Source organism: Lineus longissimus, chromosome 5, assembly GCF_910592395.1.
Source record: "Lineus longissimus chromosome 5, tnLinLong1.2, whole genome shotgun sequence".
Taxonomy (NCBI): Eukaryota; Metazoa; Nemertea; class Pilidiophora; order Heteronemertea; family Lineidae; genus Lineus; species Lineus longissimus.
Genome location: NC_088312.1, coordinates 15000559 through 15027403, shown reverse-complemented (window position 1 = coordinate 15027403; position 26845 = coordinate 15000559). Strand labels below are relative to the sequence as shown.

The following is a 26845-nucleotide window of genomic DNA, read 5'->3' as shown; positions in this document are numbered from 1 at the left end:
TATCAGTGTTTGATAAATAGCCTGTTGCCATTCTAATTGTTAATGTAAAATTCACTATTTATTGATAAAATTCAATATTTATTCGTAAAATTCATTATTACTTCTTACTATTATCTTTACAACTTTTACGTTCTTTTACTGATTTAAATCCATCTATCAATCCATAGATTATTGACCCAATAATAATAATCATTGTTATTATCATGTGTTCAGCCAGAAAACCGACAATACTAGCCACTGATTTCAATAGGAATGAAACGAAAGACCCGATTGTTCCAGACAAAGCAGCAGCTGCTTTTTTAGCAAGTTCCTTAAGCCAATCAGCAAACCTCTTGAGACCTTCTTTGACTTTATCTGATATTGACGGTTTTGGTTCTGGTCCTGTTTCTGGTCCTGGTTTAGGTCCTGGTTCTGATCCTGGTTTAGGTCCTGGTTCTGATCCTGGTTTAGGTCCTGGTGGTGTAGGTTTAGGGGCAGATTTCAGTGCGCTACTGATAACAAAACCTAGAATTGTGAAGATCATAACTACAGCTGTTACTATGGCACCTATGGTTAAACCTTCACTCTTAAAAAGTAACTTAATTCTATCCTTTAGTGGAATAGTTGATTCTGTTTTAATTAAAACATATTTTATTAAACGTTTAGCTCTTTCAATTTGTGATTGCCTCTCATTGTCCATCTACCAGACCTGTTCCTTTTCCTTATACAATTTGTCTTCTCGTTTATCTATTTTCTTCTGTAATTTATCCATCTCAATATTTTCATGAATCAGTTCACCTTTAGCTTGATCAAGATCATCTTTAACTTTATCAAGATCATATTTAGCTTGATCAAGATCTTCTTCTAATGATTGATTTTTTTCCGTGTCAACTTCCCAACCTAATTCAATAGCAGTTGCTTCTGCATCCTTAAACAGTCTCCCCTGTTTCTCAATCTTAAAAGTCCTTGAACTATGTCGGTTTCCTTCAGAGTAAAAAAAGTTATTAGTATTTACACTTATTTTTAGGTTAAAGAAATCATATGTGAAATTAGTGTCTTGCTTCTTAGGAACAGGATAGTACTTTAATATCTTGTTTTACCACTGAAGGTGTCGGTTCTTGTGCTCTTTTATTTTCACCACCTTTGGTGCTAAACCATTCTCTAGGACTAGAGACGTAACTAAAAGTCTTATGCCTCTTCATCCTTGTATTTATTGAATTGGAAAACCAGTAAATAAGTTATGTTACATCATCACTCTGCACTTACTAGAAAGTGTAGACTAAAAGGATAGTGCATGCTAGATTATTCGGTTTTGTATTGGAATTATGGCAACTTTAACTTTTTTATTTTGGCCCTTTTTTCTACAACAATCATTGATAATCGTAGATCGCACTATACTTTTACTTATAGAAGACATGTAAAGTGAATTATTCAAGGACATGTTGATATTACTGTATAAATATTTCTGTGACTTAAAATTTGCGTTTTCGGTTGCAAATTGGGATGATGCGTGAGCCGTCTTAAGTTCAGCTCATTTATAGGAGCTGATAGTGAGACGAACTGAGTATACTAGTAATGTATGCATGACGACATGACCTCCGCCGCCGGACGAGGAGACGGGACGAGCGGCGTCAAGTCGTATGTTTGGTACGAGCGGAATAAATTAGATTCAGCCCAATTGGAAGCCTCATTGTTATTCTTCAAAGCAGTAAGAAGCGACCGGTCGTTGCAGACATGCTGCAACAATCAATTTGCGGTAGGTTTCTGTAGATTGATGCTTGTTTCTGTCCTCAAGACGTTTAGTTCACTTGCTGTAACACTAGGTGTCTCCACGGGCACCTCGGAAATTGAAGATGGATAAATAAACACCGCTCGAAGATATGTCATTTTATTGTCCATTTCATTAACAAACTATATGGTGTCAGGCGGGGATTTTCTATCAGCCCGATGGAAAAGACTATGAACAATCGTTCACATTAGTGTCAACCGGGTAAGTACGCTGGAACCGGACAAAACCGGCCAGAGAACTCGCCCATGATTCCCGAAAAAAATCACGAGTGTGCATTCAACATGTCTGTGTACATCGTATAGTACATTGCACACGGCTGCACTGAAAACCACTACAAGATGGCTGACTCCGGACTTCGCAAGCCAGCACCACTTTCCTTTGAGGGAAATGTAGCAGAAAACTGGCGTGTGTTCAAGAGAGAGTATGACATTTTCGTAAATGCTGGTTTTAGTGACAAAGGTGATGCAGTGAAAGCCGCAATCTTGCTCAACTTAGCAGGATCTGGGCAATAGAACGGGAACGCTCATTTCATTATGTTCCAGGCATACCAGAGCGTGCCAACCCTGCTGGAGGCGTATTCCCTGCAGTACCTAGTGAATCACGGGATGATCCTGAAGTTCTCAAGCGTAAATTCGGTGAACTCTGTAACCCTCGCACAAACATAATCCTAGAACGTTTTAAGTTCAATTCAAGGATTCAAAAGGACGGTGAAGCATTCGTTACGTTCCTGTCAGATCTTAAAAACAAAGCCAGCTCATGCGAGTTCGGTGATCTGCATTGTTAGAGTATGGTGGTGACACCTGGCCTAAGCTCTTGGTACTACTTTCATCATGGCTGAATAAACAAGTTTAAGTTTGTGAACCCGACTTTATCCTTCGTTATAACCAACATTAAAACATGGTGACAGCTTAAGGGCTCCATGAAAGAAAGAAGAAAGTACCCGAGTCACCTCCGATACAGGTCAAAGTGATAGTAAAGGCAGTAAAACCGAGAATTTGATGAGTCAAAGTGACATTGTCAATAGTGTGAAAGCATGTGCTTTTAGTGTATATGCACGGGTGTATTGCTGCATGTATAATCAACACTGAAGATGCTAGGTGGTGAACCAGACATGCCGGACATTCGTCCCGCAGCGGTTGCTGCAGTGCCTGCACCCCTGGCCCAGAGCTTTCTACCGATACAACCACCCGCTCCAATTGACTTATATGATGAGGCTAATGCGGTTGAAGGGTGGAAGTTGTGGTTGCAACTATGGGAAAACTATGCCAAACTATGCTGATTAGGAAAGAAGGGACGAGGCCCACAGAGTTGCATTGTTCAAGAGTGCGCTTGGAACGCAGGGTCTCAAGATCCTGAACGGCTTCACATTTGATGCAGCTGCTGGTGAGTCGAGCAAAAGTTTGAAGGACATTGTCAAAAAGCTCAATGATCACATCATTGGAACGGTAAATGAGACGTATGAGAGATTCAAGTTCAATTCACGTAACCAAGAGTCTGGCGAGCGATTTGATACGTATCTTAGTGCTCTGAGAGAGTTGGTAAAGACTTGTAATTTCGAAAATCTGGAGGATTCACTGATTCGTGACCGAATTGTGATTGGCAACCGAGATCAGAACACTCGTCGAAGGTTATTGCAAGAACGTAAGTTGTCGTTGAAAAAGAGTATTGACATTTGCAAGTCCGCTGAGTTAGCACAGACTCAACTCAAAGTTATCGGTTCTTCTGGGACTGAAGATGTAAAAAAGGTGTCGTCACGATTCAAATCGAAACCAAAGTCGAGAGGAGGCGATACTCCAATGCCAAAGAAATACGAGCATAGTGCATCGAATCACCACACGTCGAATTGGTTGATAGACTGTCGATTTTGTGGACGGAAGCATGCTAAAGACCGTCAGGAGTGTCCCGCAAATGGACAGAAATGCCACAAATGTGGTGGTTTGAATCATTTCAAGTCAAAATGCAGGTCAAGAAGTGTACATGCAGTGGGCTACACCGATTCTGAGTATGACTCTGACGATGAGCATGATGTGATTGGGTGTGTGCATCTTGCAGAGATAAACCAAGTTTGCAATAATGACAACAAGGAGATTTACGCAGAAATGATAGTTGCGAAGAAGCGAGTGAAATTTCAATTGGACAGTGGAGCCGCTGTGAACATATTACCCGCTAAACATGTCAATAGTTCGATCAAGTTGCAAAAGTGCAACAAAGTTCTGCAAATGTGGAACGGAGCGCGTTTGGTTCCCCAAGGGAAATGCAGAATGCATGTCCGTAATCCTAAAAATAGGAAACTGTACTCCATTGAGTTTGTCATCGTGAAAGAGGACTTTGTGCCCCTTCTTGGTCTTTCTGCTGTCGAGCACATGAAACTCATCGTCGTAAATCAGGGCAATTTCAAGCGTGTAAACACAGCAAGGCTCTTAACGATCCCGTATTGGAAGGCTATGCTGATGTGTTCGACAGGACTAAGATTGGACAGTTTCCTGGAGAGGTTCATCTCAACATTGACGATTCCATTCAACCAGTCGTACATCCACCACGGAGTGAACCGATAGCCTTACGGGAGAGATTCAAAAAGAAACTCGATGAGCTGGTAGAAAAGGATGTACTAGCAACTGTTGAGACACCTACCGATTGGGTGAACCAATATGTCATTGCTGAAAAGCCAAATGGTGACATCAGGCTATGCATGGATCCTGGTCCATTGAATAAAGCATTGCGACGTGAGCATTATCAGCTACCCATAATAGATGATGTCCTACCGGAGCTCACGAATGCGAAAGTGTTTACGAAACTAGACTTGGCTAATGGGTATTGGCACTGTGTTCTCGACGAAGAAAGTAGCTACCTTACTACAATGCAAACCCGTTATGGCAGATATCGTTGGAAACGATTACCGTTTGGTTTGTGTGTGTCTAGTGAAATCTTTCAACGTCGATTTATACAAATCCTGAGTGGTTTGACAGGAGTGTTGTGCATAGCAGATGACGTCTTCGCGTATGGTGTTGGGGATACTTATCAAGAGGCATGTGTAGACCATGATAAGAACATTCGCTGCTTACTTCAACGAGGACGTGAAAATGGTGTTATATTCAACTTGGATAAGGTTGAGCTATGTGAACCAAAAATAGGGTTCTCAGGACACATTCTGTCAGCGAAGGGTCTCATGGCTGATCCTCGCAAGATTGAGGCTGTGAAAGATATGCCTAAACCTACTGATCGTGCTGGTATTCAGCGATTTATCGGATTTATTCAGTACCTGGCAAAATTCTTGCCTAGACTATCAGAAACATTGACGCCACTGCGAAAGCTAATGAATTCTGAAGAAGAATTCAAGTGGACTAAAGTACATGGTGCTGCTTTTGCTGAGGCAAAGACTCTTGCGACACAGGCCCCTGTGTTAGCGTATTATGACCCGAAGTTACCACTGACAATACAATGTGATGCGAGTCAGAGTGGACTTGGGACGTCCCTCTTGCAAAAAGGTCACCCGATCTACTACGCAAGTCGCGCACTTACGCCAACGGAGTGCAGGTATGCTCAGATAGAAAAAGAGATGCTTGCAGTGTGCTTTTCATTACACGTATGGTAGACATACCACGGTGATTTCAGATCACAAGCCATTAGAATCGATTCTAAAGAAACCGCTCGTGTGCGCGCCAAAACGATTGCAAGGCATGCTGATGAGAATACAGCAATATGACATTGAAATAGTGTATGCAAAAGGCACAAGAATGTATGTAGCGGATACACTGTCGCGCGCTTATTTGCCAAATGAAGGCAAACAAACTGAATACGAAGCTGTGAACGCCACAAAAACGCTTCCTATTCGTGAGGAAAGACTAGACGAGTTGCGCAATGAAACAGTCAAGGATGATGAGCTGAAAGTTTTGAAAGAAACTGTACTCAAAGGATGGCCTACTAGCATCCGAGCTGTTCCTCAAAGGATTAGACACTACTTCTCCATCCGAGATGAGATCTCTGCTGAAGGTGATCTTGTTTTCCGTGGATTGAGAGTGATTGTACCAGCGAGTATGCAGAAGACAATGTGTAGTCTAGTTCACTCATCTCACATTGGTATTGACGGCTGCATTGGTAGAGCCCGCGAAGCTCTTTACTGGCCGGGAATGACTGTTGAAATTAAACGCAAAGTGAGCCAATGTGCAGTGTGCAGAGAATTCGAGACAAAACAGCAGAAAGAAACCCTGGTGAACCATGAAATTCCTGAGCGTCCTTGGCAAAACATTGGTACAGATTTATTTGATTTTGAAGGAAAGAAATTCCTGATCACTGTTGATTACCTAAGCAACTTTTGGGAAATCGACCGAATGAAGGACACAAAGGCCGAGGCGGTGATTCTCAAACTCAAGAACCATTTTGCGCGTTATGGTTCTCCTGAAAAGGTGATTAGTGATGGAGGTCCACCATACGATTCTCATGAATTTCGAAGATTTGCGAAAGACTGGGACTTTAAGCATGACATAACAGATCCTTACCATCCGCAGAGCAATGGAAAAATTGAGTCCGCTGTCAAGTCCGCTAAGAAAATTCTGAGGAAAGCGCTAAAGTCAAAGTCAGATCCGTATTTGGCAATTATTGATCAGAGAAATACCCCGTCGCAAGGACTTGGTAATAGTCCAGTCCAACGCTTGCATTGTAGAAGAACCAGGACACTTTTACCAACCCGATCAGAACTGCTGAAACCAGAAACTGTAGACTGGAAGAAAACCAAGGAAGATATTGAGACTAGTCAAGAAAAACAACGGCATTATTATGATAGAAATGCAAAGGACTTGACCCCATTGCATCCGGGAGATACTGTTCGTCTTCAACCAATGCGAAAAGGAGAAAAATCATGGAAAAGGGCAAAAGTGACCAAACAACTCAAAGATCGGTCTTATGAAGTCGATACCGGAGATCGAATACTGAGGCGTAATCGTGTACATCTGAAGAAAACGGAGGAAAATCCACCACCAATGGAACAATCCGTGGAACTGTCACAACCAGACATGCCAGAGACAGAGAACAATCCTACCATGGACAATCATAGCGATGAGATTCAGAACAATCAGGAGTTGGTACGTGTAGAATCACATGCGCCTGGTACCGAGCCAGAAATCCGTACAACCAGATCTCGGAAGAATTGTACGTAAACCCAAAAGATACGAGGAGTAACATATTTGTGAATAGTTATGGAAATGAAGTGCTAGTAACCTCTCTTTCCAGTCTTGCTACTAATCCAAATGCCTGTGAAATTGTGGATCATAAAAGTTCTTGGAGGTATAAGTTACAGTTCAGTTATATTGTTGCATTTAGACAAGTTTTATAGTAACTTGGTGTTGGACAGTTTAATTGTTTGGTGCATTAGACAAGTTTTGTAGTAACTTGGTGTTGGACAGTTTAATTGTGAGTGGACAGTATTATTATCAGAACAGTCATCTAAAGGAAAGAGGATGTTACAGTATGCCACTGTAAGGTGGTGACACCTGGCCTAAGCTCTTGGTACTACTTTCATCATGGCTGAATAAACAAGTTTAAGTTTGTGAACCCGACTTTATCCTTCGTTATAACCAACATTAAAACATGCATGACCAAATGGTCCGAGATAGGATTGTGACCGGTTTACGCAAAGAAAACGTCAGAAAAATTCTACTCCGGGAAAACGATCTCACACTTGAAGGAGCGATTCGAATCTGCCAAGTACATGAAGTGTCCGAACGGGACGCAAAAGAAATCAATCCGAACAAGGAAGTACACACTGTGAAAAAGAAAAAGGAACGCTACTCCAAGCCAGCCGCGTCAAAAGCTGCCAAATCGGGCAGTACCGGTTCTTGTGGTAATTGTGGTACGTCGCACGCAACGGATGGTCGTGAACAGTGTCCAGCTTTTGGTAAGCAATGTCAAAAGTGTGAAAAATGGAACCACTGGGGTTCAGTCTGTCGATCATCTGGCAAACTGGCACACAAAGGCGCTAGTAAGAAACATTTCTTTAGTAAAACAAAGAAATATGTTCATGAGTTAAAACCTGACTCAGATGGAGACTTTTTCATAGAATCAGTCAATTATCCAACCACGAAAGAGGACATTCATACGGTACTACTTCTCAACGGAGTGAAGATAAAGGTGAAGTTAGACACTGGGGCCAAATGCAACATAATTAGCCTCTCCAAACTTCACTGTCTAAAAGGAACACTTGATCGTTCTAAAACCGTGACACTCGTAGGATTTGGTGGCCATAAGACTAAATCTGTCGGTCAAGCAATCGTTACCTGTGAGCCTAAGGGTAATGGTAAAGTGAACATTGCATTCCAGGTAGTCGATCGGGACGTAAGGACACTCCTGGGCCTACAAGACTGTCTGAAACTGAGCCTACTCCAACTAAGCTCAGAAGTTTTCGAAGTTCATTCCGGTACACCTGACATGCCTGAATCACCATTGCCAGGAGTACTCACTGACTTTCCTGAACTATTTGACGGTAAACTTGGAAAGTTACCTGTCAAATACCACATCAAGCTTGATCCGGACGTGCAACCAGTCGTGCGCCCTGTGCGCAATGTTCCTCACGCAATCAAGGACAAGTTGAAGGATAAACTCGACGGCATGGTAAAACAGGGGATAATTGCACCAGTTACCGACCCAACTGATTGGGTATCCTCTCTCGTCGTTACAACCAAGAAGGGACTGATGATTTACGGGTATGTCTTGATCCGGCTGATCTCAATAAAGCCATCAAGAGGCCACATTACCCGATGAACACTATCGAGCAAGTCGCTGCTTCAATGCCGAACGCTAAGTTTTTCACAGTCATTGACTTGAGTCAAGCTTTCTACCAGATTCCATTGGATAAAGAGTCGTCGTATCTCACCTGCTTTGGGACTCCTTTTGGTAGATTTCGTTACTTGAGAATGCCTATGGGGATTTCCTCCGCACCGGAAGTCCACCAGCAAGCCATGGACCATCTCTTAGACCGTTACCCAGCTGAAGCCATCATGGACGATATGATCATTCATGGTGACAATGAAACTGAGCATGATGAGAATGTGATACGCGTATGTGAGAGATTGGTTGAAATCGGGGGCAAAGCTTCACGTCGTAAACTCAAGTACAAATTACCGAAAGTACAATATCATGGTCACTATCTAACTGATCATGGTCTTGAGCCCGATCACGAGAAAGTGGAAGCGATAGTGAACATGCCTGATCCTGAAAACACTACGGACTTACTTCGATTTCTCGGAATGGTGAAATACTTGTGTAAGTTCATACCTAACTTGAGCAATAAAGCTGAGCAGCTCAATGCTTTGCTTCACAAGGATCGAGCATGGGTGTGGGATGACCCACAGAAGCAATCCTTTAAAGCTGTGAAGGACGCCATCGCTAACGCTACATCGCTTGCATATTACGATGTAAAGAAGGATGTCGTGCTAACATGTGACGCTTCGAAAGGTGAATTGGGAGCCGCGTGTCTGCAGGATGACCGCCCTATAGCATTCGCATCACGCGCTCTAAGTGATTCAGAACAACGCTACGCTCAAATCGAGAAAGAGTTGCTAGCCGTAACCTTTGCATGTGAAAAAATATATCCGTACGTTTATTCCAAGAACGTGGTCATAGAGACTGACCATCAACCTCTGGTCAGTATTGTGAAGAAGCCACTAGCCAGTGCACCGGCTAGGCTTCAGCGACTCTTATTGCGCTTGCAGCGTTTCAAGATAACGCTTGTCTACAAGAAAGGGAAAGAACTATTCTTAGCGGACACTCTATCGCGCGCATACCTACCGAGCACTGACAAGCCAGAAACCGAATGGGTCGATTATGAAGTACTAACTGTGCTACCCATATCTGACAACAAACTGGAACAGGTCCGATCTGAAACCGCGAAAGACAACGTCTTGGTGAAGTTGAGTAAAATCCTTTACTCAGGTTGGCCTCTGAATCAGAAAAACACTGATCCAGATCTTGCTCCGTGCTATCATTTCCGTGATGAACTCATGTGTGATAATGGTGTAATTTTCAAGGGTCATAAGATAGTTGTGCCTGAACAGCTAAGAGCTGAATTTGTCAAGAAATCACACGCTGCGCATTTAGCATGTGATAGAACCATTCAGCGCGCGAGAGAAGTCATGTTTTGGCCTAACATGTCAAAAGACATCGAGAAATTTGTAATTTCTTGTACTGTATGCCAGGGTCTGAAAAACCACCAACAGCGTGAACCACTAGAGCTGTACCCAGTGCCAAACCATCCTTGGGACGTTGTAGGCTCTGACTTGTTTGAATGGAACAATGACCAATACATGGTCACCATTGATTCCTACTCTGGTTGGTTCGAAATAGACAAAATGTTGAGTACCACCACCTCTGCTGTGGTGAAGAAGTTAAAGGTACACTTCTCCAGATTTGGAATCCCTAGCATGTTAATTTCAGATCCTGGGCCACAGTATCGCTCGAAAGAGTTTGAGTCATTCACCCAAGATTGGGGAATTCAGCACTGTATGAGCAGTCCGTACTTTCATTCAAGCAACGGCAGTCCATTCAGCGAAACGTTTGTTGGAAAAATCTAGGAAGGAAAATTCTGATTTTCACCTAAATTTGCTCCACTGGAGAAATACTCCACGTTATCCTGTGTTGCGATCTCCTGCACAGCGAAATTTGAGTAGAAGTACCAAAACTGACTTGCCTATAGCTAAATCATTGCTTCAACCAGAGGTAGTTGCACCTACCCAGGTTCACCAACGTCTCACTGATTTGAGACAGGTTCAGAAGAAATATATTGATCAAAGGTCAAAGCCTTTGGCACCCTTGATCTCTGGTGACAATGTTCGGATGCAGACTAAGAAAGGCTTTGAAACTCCTGCGGTTGTAGTTCGAGTAGCAGATCAACCTAGGTCCTACATTGTTGAGACCCCAGGCAGTAGAGTGTATCAAAGGAACCGAAGACATCTGTTGAAAGTGCCAAATTCTGTTACTGTAAGGCAGCCTGTAAACCATCAAGGGGGGAAAATGTAAACTCAGGAAATAGCTTAGGAATCTCTCAACCAGCTGCAACTCTTGATAATCAGTACAGTAATACTTCAGTTGATAACACACCACCAACTACTGATCCTGTAGCAGTAAATGCACCTACTCCTGTAGCTACTGGCTTACAAACTAGATCAACTGAGACTACTAGCAGTGGTAGAGTTGTTAGACCACCTGCCAGGTTTAATGATTTTGTGAAGTAATTGTAATTGGTTCGTTGAGATGTGTGTATTCTCGCTGTATCATGATGAATATGTTTTTCTACCATGCTGCTACCATTGTGGGTCTTGCGGTAAACCATTCTCATGTTTTGATGCATACTATAGGCCTACCATAATCGTTTAAGGCTTTCATGTTTTGTGAGAGTATTATGCCTAATCAGGTATTTCGTTTGACTATCAGATCTTACTCAATTAGAGAATCAGAGAGACATTTTTTTCAAGTTTCATTTGAAGTTGAGTTACTTGTGACATTGAACTGTGTACTGTAAAGTTTACTAAGACTAGGCGTAGCTAAGCTGACCGCTTATGAAAGATGGTATACCCTGGACTTTTGGTATTGATGTGTTGAGGTACGATTTATAGTCTCTGTGTATTTGGAATTTGCTATACATGTATTACTGAACGACAAATTTATACAGGTAGACCCTACTAGTTATTAGGGGTATTCTTTAGTGAGTGTAACATTTAATTTTGACACCCAGTCTAAAATCACAAAGGGGAGGATGTAGATTGATGCTTGTCTCTGTCCTCAAGACGTTTAGTTCACTTGCTGTAACACTAGGTGTCTCTACGGGCACCTCGGAGATTGAAGATGGATAAATAAACACTGCTCGAAGATATGTCATCTTATTGTCCATTTCATGAACAAACTATAGTTTCATGAAAATCTACGAGCGATTTTGAAAATAAGAGCGATTTTAAAGTTTCTGAATATCTTGAACAAAACTATAGTTTTACCGTAGACTGAACTCTTTACTAATTTGAAGACATCAAACATACATTCGCAAAGGTGCAAGGTTGAGTTTTGATATTGCATGTTGTGAGTCCGACTCCTCGCGCCCAAACTCAGCCAGGACATATGTATACCATGACTCCAGTCCCTGTCAAACACTAACGCTGGCACACCGATGGAGCGCCATAAAAAAGGTTCGGCTTTTGTAGAAAAACCTAAGTGCCAAAGCTTAACATTTCCACACGAGTGTCTATCGGCCTTTGAAGACCTGGAATGGTAGCACAAAGAAGGGTTAGATTTCGTTGTAACTACTCAACCGGTCTAATAGAAGGTGAAGCCACAGCATAATTGCTCAATATCCTATTGTTCAAACTACAAATCGTACAAGAATCTTGTGACGACTATATCGATATATACAGGCAAATTCATTATGTCCACGAAGTTGAAAACGATCTAGTTGATAATCGGGATATTCGATCCAGCATTCAGTTTCTATTCACCCTTGCAGAACCAGAGGTTTTCAATATACTCCGCCTCGGTTTCTGTTCGACATTGTATTCTACGTGCGGAACGGTCAGGTGGAACGAGAAGTTATCTTTGATCAAGCTGCGCCAGGCATTGAATGATTCGACTGAGATCTGACCAACAAAGATAATTTCACTCCAGAATTAATGCAACCTCACTTGAACATCATGACTGCCCTCTTCTCTCAAGAATATTATCAATTACAAGGAAATCACATGCCCCAGTTTCGAGAGAATAGAAAGCGTCGGCATTATGTCGACTGATGTCTCTTGGGGAATGCATCAATTTGCTGAAACACTCTAGGTTCGACCTTACGAACTGTTGATGCCGTTGGCGGTAGACTAAGTCAGATAGCGTTTTCATGAAATAGGCATCTGAAATCGATTCTAAAGACGTTGACGAGACGGGAGAAAATATTTCGATTTGCAGTTAAAACAGGATGTAAAAGCACAGATTGTGTGGTTAACAAAAGTCTGTATCAGCAGTTAAGGTTACCTTCACAGCTTTTTTCACATTTTTTACTTTAGATATAGATAATAGGGCATAAAAATAAGAAACCCGATGGATGGTTAAACCGAATAAAAATCGAAGCAACCATCTTAAAGTATTTAAACACTCCAGCAGGTGCGAGAAGAACTAAATGATGATGCCCCTTGTGTTGTTACTGACACACATTTTTCGATAGTTTCCGGCATACATTCTACGCCTTGTCACATGTATGATATTTAGTGAACAAACTCTATCTCCGGAACTATAACATCAGATAACTCCACCCCGAACCAGTCAATTGATATTCACCATGACTTACAATTATGACCGGCTTATTTCTGGTGGGTTGATGCATGAAATAAGACGTAAGAAGGATGGCGTCATCAACGCTGACCAGCCTTAGCCTAGACCTTAACTTCTGCTATTTGACCAGGTATGACTGATAGGCCTTGCTCTATAATAGGCTTTTGCTAGGGAAATGAATATTCACCATTAAGGTGGGCCTAGTGACTTTTCTTTGTCTGGTGTTATAGTTCCAGAGATAGAGTGTTCATGTACAACAATTTTAAAAGGCATTTAACTCTCAAAAGATTTATATCAGTAGCACAATTCACATCATCAGTTCGTTCTTCCTGCACGCACCACCTGGGAATGCTTGAATTTTATCCCTGCCAAAACTTGAAAATTGTTAGTCCAATATGCATGCGGTTTTCACTATTGTGTTTGTTATCTTGTTCCATATGATTTAAACCCCAAGTTAAAAGTTTTTTCTTGAAACCTTTTATCAGAGGCAGTTTTCATTTGTACTATCACCCCATACGTCCTTATGAGCACCAAGGTTTACCTGATTCTCTCTAAGTTTTATATGAAAATAGACACTGCACGATCATGTATCTTGATGCACTGAGATTAGCTGAGTGGGATATATTGAATGTCTACAGTGGCCATTGCAGCTAATAACAGATCTGCAGCTGGTATCGACCGGATGACTATGGCCTCTAATATACACTGCTGTTCTTTCAAATATCAAGTTCCTAGAAAGATATTGTAAGCAACTAACAGTTAAGGAAACGACCAGAAACTAAATCACTGAAAAAGAATCTCGTGATGCCGTTCGTGGTTCCACCTTTTGCTGTTGGACCGAGGTTATTCATAAACGATGTCAAAATAAACAGTCATGAATGATCACACCCAGAAAACCTACCCGATCTCAATTGATATTGCTCATTAAAAGGCCCTCTTAACCTGTTTGAATAACACCCTGATTGACACCTTCTGCATCCCTTTGTGCACAAGCAGAACCGTTCAATGTTTTGGATAGAGTTGTTCTTCCAGTCGTTCATATTGTCCTCGTCAAGTAGAATGTTCGGAAATATTGTTAAATTTGCTATCCATCCGAAAAAGACCCAATCACGATGTCCAGTATAAGCTTTACCAAAGGTCAGCTTCTTTTGTAACCGAAAGGGCTCATTGACTTCCGAACTCGAAGTTTTCTCAACTTTGTATTTTTTTCGATTTAGATATACAACAAATGTTGCTGCATCAATCAATCGCAGCTTATTTTTTATCAGAAACAGTACTTCATTCCAGTCTTCAGAGAAACTTAATGTTTCCCTCGTCATATAGACAAATCTTTTTCGCAATGTTCTGACAATGACATGAAGAGTATTTCCGTTCCGAATACTCAGGAAAAAACTGTAAGACTTGGCGGAATTATAAAAAAGTAATTGATGATCCCATCTGTGTATAAACTGCTTTAAACACGATAGCTTGATGTTAACAACCACAGTGACTGCGGTGAACTGGGTAATTAGGTTAATAAAAGGAAGTTCGGCATAGGAATTGGCATGGAATGCAATTATATCGCCATGATTAAGCGAGGTGACGTAAACGGCATTTTCGTAAAGTCTGCAATAGATAAAATTGATCATAGGAAGGCAAAAACGAGAGACTCCAGAGCCTCAGCAGTCGCGGACGCCCGTTATTTCTTAAGAGACTCGTCAAATAATATAGCGAGGCACGCTACCACATCTCAAGAGAAGCAAAAAGAATTGCGCCAAACAAAGGAGGTTTCTTACACTAAAACGATAAGATAACCCCGATGCACAGTAGATCTTTCAAAAGTGCAGGCATGAATCGATGGAATCAAAATTATGGGCCTTTACATTGTATACTTCGTCGGCGATTTGTAGCCGCTGAATGCGCACGTTGTATCCAAATAAAGTTCGCGCAAAAACGTATAATGAACTAGACATTCTTTGCAAATTCAGAAATTATCAATGAACAGCAGAGTGAAAAAAATAATAATTCGGACTCTCGTAACAAAATTCGGCAAACGATTTACTAACCTCACTGCTACGCGAAGTAAATACTCACTCATTCATGACTTACAGTGGAAACCACTTTGTTTACTGTGTATCTTAATTCAATTCGTTCCTCCCTTGAAAACCTAATTGGTATAGGGGAGTGTAAAATTTCATGAAACGATATCTATAACATTTATGCGTAGGATCAGTATTGTTTACACGGAGACCGTCTGGACCGGCTTAACCCCGAGTACACAATAAATTCTTGCATTTCATAAGGCAGACAGCAGAAAATCGGTACATCATTGGCCAAATTCATAAAGGGCGTTAAAGGGTTAAACGTGTGCAACTTCTCTCTAATCAGTTTCACGGCCTATTCGTATTCTGTGAAGATGAAGGACTTGAATCTGTCTATTCAGTAGTAAAACGCTATTTTAAGCTAATTTGGCCCTTTGTGTACTAGGTGAAAGGGCAAATTCATCAAGCATGCAGCTGCAGTGTTTCATGTTGACAAGCCCCGTCTTCAGTTTATTGTGCATAGTATTTAATTCCGATGAATGTTCAACATCTCGTACCAACCTGATGCTGCTTGAAGATTTGTCGCAAGGCTCAAGTTTCAAAAGAGCTGAAAAAAAGTGCACACTGTCAGTTCATTATTTACCACAATAAGCCATGTTTCTATGTAAAAAACGATCCCTGGGGAATCTGGGGCTAAGAGAATTATTGTTGATGCATGCCCAGGTCGAAAGTCGAGATAGTATTCTAGATCTTACGTGGGAAAATCAATAAGTTTTGATACTTTTTGCTGCCGCGGCAAAACCGATGGTTACATCATTCTAAAATCTAAGCGTAATGTTCATCGGATTGATGATGTACAGAACGATTTGTCTTGCGAGAGCTCTATATCGAGCTGAAAGTTGGTGTCAGGAAATTGCTCTCTCAGAGCCACTGATTCTAGAAAGAGTCCATCGTTGCGGTATTAAAAAGATGCAAGAATTCAATCGGCTAAATAGAACAACTGTGTGCCAAGCAATGGTAGACAGTCCTACGCTGCAGTGTTACTTAGACAGGAGGTGTTTACAATTTTTCGGGTAACTTGCAAAAATGACTGAAAACGCACTTCCTTTGAAAGTTCTAAAATGCCGACACGCTAATGTGGTCGAACGTGCGGTCAAAGACAATATTAATAAAAATTTTAGTCTTTGTTCCTAATCTTATTAAACTTACAAACAAATACAATTGCCCCGAATATCTGAATGATAATTTTGAATCTGATACATGTAGCTTTCCAGATAAAGGTGTCTGGAAAATCATAGTGAACGCAACATTATTGTTTGAAAAAACAAATTTGTGTTAGACTGCCAAGAAAATGGTCATCAGAGAATAATAGATATATAAAAAACTCTGGACTTTCCGTCCATGCTTTGGATTTGTGCAAAGAATGATCCGAACGTAGCATCCAATTATACCTTTCTGGCAAAATTGTGCACACTTCGTATTGAACCAACTGAAAAATACTGCGGACAATGCAACAGATCGTACACGGACCCACATATCCACTTTTTCTGCGAATCCACTACCTTCAGCAGTTATAGAGAATGTTTCTTGGACAGCAAATAACAAAAATGTGATGTGCATGTTAGTAGCAAACTATGGAACATGACAGACAATAAACTGGTTTAAACATTGCTGGGGAACCAACTAGATGGCCTTGATTTTGACGCAATGTCACAAGTTCTTTGTGTTACCGCCGCCACCTGGCGGCCTTGAGGAAGAATGTTAAGGAGAATAGTGCACAGACACTTCTAAAAATTACCAACATATTGCAATATCATATGTTATACTATATCATATAATTACCACATTTGCAAAAAAGCATGAAACACGAGACAATTAAACTAACTTTAAATCATAGCCAGTTGTTGAAGCTATAAAGTGTATCTTCATAACGTTTTACAAACACACATTCGCTCAGATTGAGGCTCAAATCACTAGTAGGAGGCTATTTCCGAGATCTCAACGGTTTTTATAACTTTTTCCTGATTTTTACGTCAAATAGGCCCCCGGCAACCGACGCGAGGTAGTCTTTCAGTTCCTGCTGAGGCCAATTCATACATCACAGGCACCATAATCTATCCATTTCCAGGTTCGTATGAATCCAAAGAAGAAGTCTCCGGCATTTTCATTGCATTTAATTCATAAATGCACCGATAGGTGGCGCCACATTTGACACCACTTGGATCCTGAAAATGGTAGAGAATTAACCAAGAAATGGCATGAGTGTTCGATCTTCAAACCGGCCTAAATTAGTTCAAAATGAATGATTTGGAAATGACATTACGACCAACTGATAGCCAAATGCATCTAGTTTCGTTATTTGATGTGAAAACATGGTTGTTTTTTCTCGCTATATGGCCTAGAATTTGAACGAGCATAATTGACACTCGCAAAACTACGCCCAACCTCACGTTGCAGATGGAAAGTATGTTACATATTCAGGCAAAACTGACGATTGAGACCCGCTACAAATGGCACAGATGCCAAGCTCATAAAATCGCCAAAGATCCCTCTGCAGATGGAAACTAATACCAGGGCGTCAAAGTAAATAGTTTTTGGAACAGGATGGACCGATTCATGAACAAGGAAACGGCCTGCGTCTTAAGAACTTTTTTTTGGGGGGGGGGGACAAAGTGGACCCCGTCCCCACTGTGTAGTGCCACCTACCCGACCAGTCCTCTCGGATTTTACATGGTATGACGTTATTTTCCAAAACATGGACGACGTGTGTTTTTGGCGCCAAGATTTTTTCCCCTTGAACGGCCGATTTAAATCTTCGATATAAGTCATGTGGCAATATTTCGGCAAATAAATTTTGTCACTTGTGATATATCGAGTTAATGTCTCACGGGTAAACTGTATTTCGAACGATTTTAAATGCTTTCTACTTACTCTTTAACGTGTTCAATCAAAAATGTTTTGGTTCGATTTACCAGAGGAGCGCATAACCGAGCGTTTGTGGACAATAATTTCCACCTTTATGCGTCACTTTTCGACAAAATGACATCAAGTCATTCACATCTGAACATGACAACTAAATGAACAACACATCAATGCACGTTGTCGTTCTCGTAGACGTTTCGCACATAGGGATGCGAAATCATCATAAAAATACCTTTCACATTTAAAAATTAAGGTACGCAACCCTCAAATGTTTCCCGGGGAAAATAACAACCTTTAAGTGGAAGCTACATCGAACAACACTACAGCCATGATAACCGAAGGCGAATATGCGTTGGCAAATACGCCAAAAAGGACGGCCAAGACTACATGTAAAAGTCGGTAAATGCTGATGAGTTGTCGAAAATTGCTTAAAATACTTTATTTTTCAGAGTACACACACTTGCCCGGTGAATTCCCAAGCAAATGTCCTTTCATCAAGCAAACCCCAGTGTCCATCGAGTAGCAGTAATAGGATAATAAGTAGTGAACCAATCATTTTAAATGTTCATTGCTCTAAAGGTTTAGAAAATCAAGCAATGAATAAAAATGCCCCCATAGATTATGACCAAGCGCTAAACGCAGAATCTACCATAACCGGATGAGTACTAAATAAGTTTCACAAGCCTCAATCAAGTGTTGTGTCAAATATTCTGCTACAGTTGTTTCGGTTGTGACCATTACTATATTTACTGACAGTATTTGCGGCAAAAAAGTAAATCTCGGCCCATCTGTAGTACTCAGGACAGTCATCGTCGTAGGCACAATTTGTAGCTGATTCGGAAAAAAAAATTCTAGACCTAGAAAAGCAATATTGAAAATAACGTAACCAGTGCGGGGATTCGTACAGTGTCCACTATGGTTACCACAGCGCTAGCAGACGAACTCAGGTCGATTCAACGGCGAATAATTCCTGTTCTACGGCACTCGACATGGATTTGTTGGTAGATATTTCTAGATGATAACTTTAACACATCTGTTAATAGATTTGTGTCGGTGCAGCTGTCCTGAATAAATAGAGAAAACAGTGTTTTTGTAGTCCCATATGCCATGCCTAATTTAGGGGACAAATTGGGCTTATTTCTACAGTATCAACCTAAGATGTAAAGATCATTGCGTGTACACCGGAATAGGCAGATATGATCACAAGCACTTAGCTTAAAAGTGTTCTATAAAGTGACTTGAAATGTAATATATATAAGACGGCAGACTGTCCGCTATGGTTACTTTCATGCATTGCCATGACTGTCCGCTATGGTTACACTTGTACAGTCATGACAGTGACACAGATAACCATAGTCATGATAGCGGACAGTCCTTCTTTTATTCAATTTACGACACTTCATAGAACACTTTGAGCCAAGCAAGAGCTTGTTATCATATCTTCTATTTACGAAACTTTCAGGCGACCTAACTAAAGTTTTATTATATTTGAAATATTATGTTAGACGACAAATGATACTCAAAATATTTTACAGGAGATGATTCTGCAAAATTATCGATTAGTAATGGAGTCATGGAGATGAGAAAAACATATGCGTTAATTAGATGATCGAGCATAATCCTATCACGTTCCCTCATTCCGTTCAAAGAAGGAGTTCAAATTCGAAGAGGCCATGCTTTCTTATGCAATTGAAACCGAACTGTCGGTATTGGTTTGCTCACCAAAACTGCGACGGTTAGGCTCAAATGCACGAGGTTTTTGGCCGTCATTTAAGCTCAAACCGAGCGGTTTTGGTGAGACAATCGACACCGCCAATGAGGTATCAATTTCTATTCTAAAACGAATTAAACTAATGCAATTTTAAATGCTTTTCGTCTGCTTCAATATTTGCATCAAACAAAGCGGTTTTGATTGCCTAACCATAAAAACCGCTGAATTCAAAACAAGGTTTCGAAGGCGCATAGTGCATTCACACTGTAGAGTGAAGTTCATTCAAAATCATAGTGGACAATACGCATTATCAAGTCAATCGACTGACACAAAACTTATCCGCTGACCATGGGTGATATGAATAAAGGCTAGCAAATGCTTTTACTTCAATTTTGTACAGAAAGGCCAAGTGTAAATGTACATGGAGTTTTAGATAAAAGCATTTACTACTCTTTATTCATATCACCCCATATGTCGCTCGATTTAGAAATCACGTTGGATAGCCGTACCAGTTTAGCGACCAAAAGTACGGTTCAACGAACTTCTGCCGATGCACTCAAGCAGACGACGTAATAAAAGATGGAAGATATGAATAATTGTTTTAATATTAGCGGCCTGGGCTCTTGCTAAATATAATGGACTATCCTTTAGATCATAGTGCGATTGTTTTCGTCTTTTATAAGGTTACGTTTAAATTACAATCTTTAACAAGTTTAGTAGGGTACCACGTAATCGCTGTCTGGTCAACGGTAGGCCGTCAGATTTCCTTCGAAGCTATGGAGTCAACCTCTGGGTAGGTGTTCGGTGGTATTTGATACGAAATTCTGCCTTTTTCTTAATTTTTTTTTGTGATTTTGACGGATTCCTGCAATTAGCGTACATGTTTACCGAACCCTCGAGTACGATTCAGCGACTTCACCGAGTACAACTTAACAAAGGCAATATGTACGTCGAAAATTCAGTTTGCAACATATACTGCAGCACTCCATGGCACGGTACCGGCATGGTGATCTCAGTTCTTTTTGTCTACCATGTCTACATGATCATGACCATCTCATCCAGAATCGTCAATAAGGTTCTATAGAAAACAGAACAAAAAGGTAAGCAAACAACAATTTGAATGAAAGAATTTTAGTTAAACTTTCAACGAATAAGTTGTTGTCAGAGCAACAGTTCGTAATAAGCCCGAAGCACTGGTGTGCGATCTGTGCGGAGAGATGTGTGCGACAAAATGGAAGCTCAATCAGCGCAAGGCACTCAAACATGGCACTGGCGAGAACCTTTACAAGTGTGCGGTCTGCGACAAGACCTACAAGCATAAACTGCACTCCCCGGGATGGTATATAAGATAGTGCTCGACCAGACAGTGCATTTCCGTCGACGTTTTCTCACAAAAGTTGCACAGTAATATCGATCCTGAAATAGAGTAAAATATTTGGCTAATTGAAGGCAATTCCCGCGGCCCGAAGATATCAACGATCAACTATTGGTAGTAGGTTACATTTTAGATTGGGAAATATGCCTGTCAGGGCCAAATTTCAAGTGAAATGCGAGAACAAAATTTTAATCGTTGGACCATACAACCCATACACAACCAGTGTACAGTAGTATCGTTAAACACCGTACATTTTCCTGAAATCAATATATTTTACGCTGTATATCAGCAATGCGAAATGCTTATGACTTGCTACTTCGTCAGTCTTTACTGTTGTCATTGTAGTACAAGATAGCCCTGCAAGAATGGCGTCAATTTCAAAGGCTTCGCCATAAAATGATGTCTTTGAACATCACCAATGTTTCACCTTTCGACGTGAATATTAGCTTATTTCTCTAAGTTACATCCACCTGGGCATACTGATGTGAACTACAACGACCGATGATGCATGCATAAAAAGCAGAACTGGATTAGACCACAGGAACTTACCGAAAATTGTAAAGATACTAGTTACCTGTAAAATCATGGCAAAACGGAAGTTCGTTGAACCGTACATATTGGTCGCTAAACCGATACGTTTATCCACCGTGGAAATGTTTTGGGAGGAAATGTGTTCCTTTCGAATGTGCTAACCTACCCGTATATTATACGCGGAGCCGATGCAATAATGCCTATTCATATGATTGTAGGGCCAATATTTATTTTCAGCCTTTCAATTTCCGATTAAGATATTGAGCAAGCCATGTGCACAACAATGCCGTAATAATGTCGGTAAACTTCTTTAATGCACCGCTACACTCGCTACACTCGCACCAGTTCAGCTGTTACCTAACAATCACATGAGTCTTCTTCACATCCAATTCAAGTAATGTATTCCTGCATTGGTAACGTGTTTAAAATACGTTTGTTGAATATTGACCACCTACAATCATTATCTTACAGTTTTTAATCGAATAATGAATCGACCAATGAGCTATTGTATATCCAATAACAATTGATTACATTATGGCGGGTGAAGTGTTGCTTTATTCCAAATCAATTTACTATACAATAATACTTTTTTTGGTTCGATGTTTTTATTTTCATGCAATTGTTATAATCCAAACTACTCGCTGTATTGACTATTCACTGTATTGACTTTGGTCGGCCGTAGAGATTACGCGAGCTTTGTGTTACATGAACTTTGGTGTGTTATGAAACTTAAAGCTGAACTGCATGCACAAAACCAGAGCACCCCATGCGGCAATAGTAATAAATTCAAACAACCGAAAAACCCTTCTGAATACGGCCTGAAACATGACAAACCAGCAAGACGTGGGACGATGCAGACCTTCGCAGAGAATTCTGGAAGGAAAAAAATAAAAAGGTTCTCTCATCGGGACTCGAACTCGAGACCTCTGGTTTTATTTGCCAACACTCTTATCCTTATGCTTGAAATGCCTGTCGTTTTATACGCCTTTATAGAATGTGCAAACATTTGTGTGCAATCTTTGTTCAACATCTTTGAGCGGCTTCCAGTCGGCAACTGCAGGAAGAAAGTCCTTTTTTTGGTGTGCGTGATTGTGTATGCGCAGTCTAGTTCATCTCTCAAAAATAAAGCATAATCTCCATTCATATAAGATATATTTGGTGGCAGCAGTTCACAAGAAAGCCCCCCTAGCTCAGACGGTTAGAACGTTTGTATTTTGAGCCGAGAGAGAGCAGACTTGAGAGTGACGCCGAGAAAGCCAGAACGTGATTGAGAGCAAACGAAAAAGCTCGCAAGGTTGAGACGGAACCCCGGAGTTAGGCTGGATACAAGGAAGCCAGCCCAGTGCTGAGGCCGAGTGCCGCCAACGGTTGAAACGAAATAGTATGCTGTACGAGAAAGAATGGTTCGGGAGTGTCACGAGACGTCCACGAGGGAACCGATGTAGGTGCACGTGTACGAATGATTCTGGAAGCCACGAGGCGTGTCTAGCCTGTATGCTGAGGTATATCAATATTCTGAACTAAGCGCCGAAATCTAGCTAGTATCGAAGTCTGCCCCCTTTCGCGAAACGCAATAATGTCGACACGCGCCGAAACTCATTCTTAAGTGACTCTTGAATAGAATTCCTGTATATATTTTGTATTAAACTTATATTTATATTCACAAAGATTTCTCAAGTAACTGTCGTAAGGTTGACTAATGCCCGCCGTTCACGATCAAATTTTTTGGTCAAATCTGTTGGTCAAACTTTTGTGTCAAATTTTCTAGTCCAGCCGCCCGTCGTGCACGATGGATTTATTTCATCAAATCTTTTCCAATATGGCTCCCGTGCAGTCAAGACTGATTGCGGCAGCTGCTGCATGTGCAGCCATAACTGCAATTGCTGCGAGCCCTATACTCTTCGATCAACACATCTACAGCATTTTGTGTCCAAACCATCTTGGTACAAGCCTGCGTTTCGACCGAGTGTGCAGGTATGGTGCGAGTTGCTTGTATAAAGTGTACCTGAATTATTTCTTGGCGCGTAATACTCGTTATTATAACTATTAACTGTCTTTGTCGCTGTCCCGGCTCACAAAGGATCGGTACAGTATATGAATAGGCCTACCTATTTGGACAGCTCGGATAGTGAAAGACCATGCTTTAATTGTTACTAAAAACGCCATGGGCGTCACACCTGAAAAAAACCCATCTAATTGAGGTGTTCATTGATTGATGGCCCGATATTATTGAAATGGCTACTTTGACTCAAACGGTTAATCGTACAGAAAAAGTCCAACCCCGCCGCTCACGATCCAATATTTCCGAATCGTACTAAATAAATAGGACCGGTTCTATCCACAACAATTTTTATCCTAGGAACATATTTCATCCAATTTCCCGTCGTTCACGATCAAACTTTTTGGTCATATTTTTTTGGTCAAATTAAATTTGATAGTGAACGGCGGGCATTACGCGACACTTAAGTGTAACGTAAGAGAGACATAAGTTTATTCACAAACCCCACGTAGTCTGTAAACTTAAGTGAATGCGTAGCTACATAATAATGAAATGTGCGCATGTAGGATTACATGATAATGTAGGCTTACGTTGGTCATTTCTCCTCGGGGCCTATTCACCAAAATTACGGGGACACTGTGGACGGAGGCCAGAGGAAGTGTCCATTGATAAATTATCTTTGTTATGCAGGGAATTTTCACTTGTTTTTGAATTACAACAAAGTATATATTGTCAATGGACTTTTTCTTCCTGTGGTACAGAAATGTACGCTTGTGGCCGGGTAGAGGCCTATAAAATGGTGTCTTGCACATTCGCCTAAACCACATTCGCCTAAACCACATTCGCCTAAATCTTTTTCGCCCAAACCTTTTTCACCTAATCCACATTCGCCTAATTCCCATTTCGTCTAATTCCATTTTCGCCTAATTCCTTTCTCGCCTAATCCATTTTCGCCTAATCCCTTTTCGCCTATTCCATATTCGCCTAATTTTGGTATACGCCTAACCCCCCTGTGGCACATAAAATGGGTCATTCCAAAATGCCATCTCTTATGGTCAGTGATCTTAGCTTGGGTTATGGAATATTCTTACTCATAATATGGACCATTCCTTTTCAAAAAGCTATTTCCTTGGTTCAGTGATCTTGGCGTAGGTTATCCATAAAATGGACCATTCCTTTTCCAAAGGCCATCACTCAAGTTAAGTGGTCTTAGCTTGGGTTGAAAGCTTTTCCACCCCTTTGAATAAATGATGAATCATAAATTCTTTTTTTGTCTTACATAATTTGTGCTGATGCTTTTACTGATGCTTTTACCTGTCTAAACAAACTGAGATGGAATCGATCATATATCTTGATTTGATTGATGTCAAAAAGATTATGAATTGTACCTTAATGCGCACACTTCTTTTTTCTGGGTTGAAAAGCATCAGTTACTAGCAATAAACCCTCCGAGCCCCATCCACTTACCCCCCCCCCCCCCCCAGTTAGGGCAACCCCTTAGTAACAGGACCTGAAATTCAGAGATCCCCGCATCACTTAAAAATTCTACTCTCCATAGTCTATACCTTGAGACTCGATTATGAAAATAATGAGCCGGTGATTTAAAATAAAAAAATCTACCGTAGAGCTAAAAATCCCTCCCCCAACCCTAACACCTGGCACAGGAATCTTAACCCATCTGACTGGAAGGGTCCAAGTGATAGGGGTGGTACCTGTTAAGCGAATATGGAATTAGGCGAAAAAGGAATAGGCGAATGTGGAACTAGGCGAAAGTGGAATAAGGCGAAAAAGGACTAGGCGAGAAAGGAATTAGGCGAAAATGGAATTAGGCAAATGTGGATTAGGCGAAAAAGGAATAGGTGAATGTGGATTAGGCGAAAGTGGAATAGGCGGATGTGGAATTTTTTAGGCGAAAGTGGAATTAGGCGAAAAAGGATTAGGCGAATGTGGCATAAACCTATAAAATAGCGTGTCGCAGAAGAGTTTGCACACACCAAGCAGCATGACTGAAGAGAAGGGACCTCGGAAGGCGAATTTCTCACCGAGGGAATTAGAAAAGTTGGTGGACCTAGTATTGGCTAATTTTAAAATTTTTAATAGAAAGTTTAGCGATAACATTACTAACAAAGCCAAATCCGACATTTGGAAAACAATTGCCATTAAATCAATGCAATTGCACCGTGCCGCCGATCCGTGCTTGGTTTGCAAAAAAAGTGGGCCGACATGAAATCACTGCCATTCCAAAGGTGAGACTGATATAATACCTTACAAATTATGAAACATTCTGTATTGCTAAGAGTACCTGGACTATACAATATCATGGTCGATGACAATACGTTTGCTATGTCTGATAGCGGGCTATGGTGTTAGACAAGCAATTTCATTGTGGTAGACCACAGTTGACCACAACCTGTGTTCTTATGATGGCTAATTTTACTTGCTTGCATCAAGGATCTGGATTTGCAACTGGCTGCCAAGTCATTAATTCCAATTGGACAACGATGTGTTCATGTCAATTTATACTAGGGCCGAATTTGGTAAATATTTATTACAAATTACTGCTTGCCTTTCAGAGAGTAAAAAAGCCATCAGCATCCGCCACATCGATTTGTCTGGATCCCTATGATTCAACGCCGATAAGGAGCACCAGCCCACATACATCATCATCTGTCAGTCCGACTGTACCAAGTCCATGGGGAGGTTGTAATCTGAATGATTCGCCGAGGAACCAAAGCCCACCAAAGCAAACAACAAGAAGAAAGCCGGGCCAACGTTATAATCCGTACGAATCTCCAATAAGGAGCCCGTTACCACCACCACCACCACCACCACCACCACTCGGTAGGCTTATTACCTCAACTTGACATGTATGTTTTTTTCGTATCCATGAACAATAATGTACAACAGTTGATCGTCCATTCACAAAATTCAACAACCAATTCAATTCTCTGCGAATTGTCAAATTGGCGCACCTTGAATCAACATCGGCACATTGATATGCTTTCCAGCCAGAACATTTCATAATGAGGTTTTCCTTTCAGATCCAAAAAGCCTGGGACCTTATTCACAGAGGTTGCGTAAATTGAGTGATTTGCGTATACTTAAGTCATGCGTAACCTAACTTTCCGCAATAGTTTCGTATCAGTTACGCTTTATTCACAAAACCCGCTGAAGTCTTTCGTATGTAATGCGTAACTAATGCCCAAGCCACACTATCAAATTATTTGGT

At 41.0% G+C, this 26845-nt stretch overlaps 1 protein-coding gene across 1 annotated transcript; it reads left to right on the top strand.

Annotated features, from left to right (window-relative positions):
• The first annotated feature begins 5502 nt into the window (after positions 1 to 5502).
• LOC135488541 (uncharacterized protein K02A2.6-like) lies at positions 5503 to 6921 on the top strand. The gene has a single exon (XM_064773176.1). The coding sequence runs from the start codon at positions 5503 to 5505 to the stop codon at positions 6919 to 6921; it is 1419 nt and encodes a 472-aa protein (XP_064629246.1).
• Positions 6922 to 26845: the final 19924 nt, after the last annotated feature.

Coding starts and splice junctions, on each gene's coding strand:
- LOC135488541 (XM_064773176.1), top strand. CDS start 5,503: ATGTATGTAGCGGATACACTGTCGCGCGCTTATTTGCCAAATGAAGGC.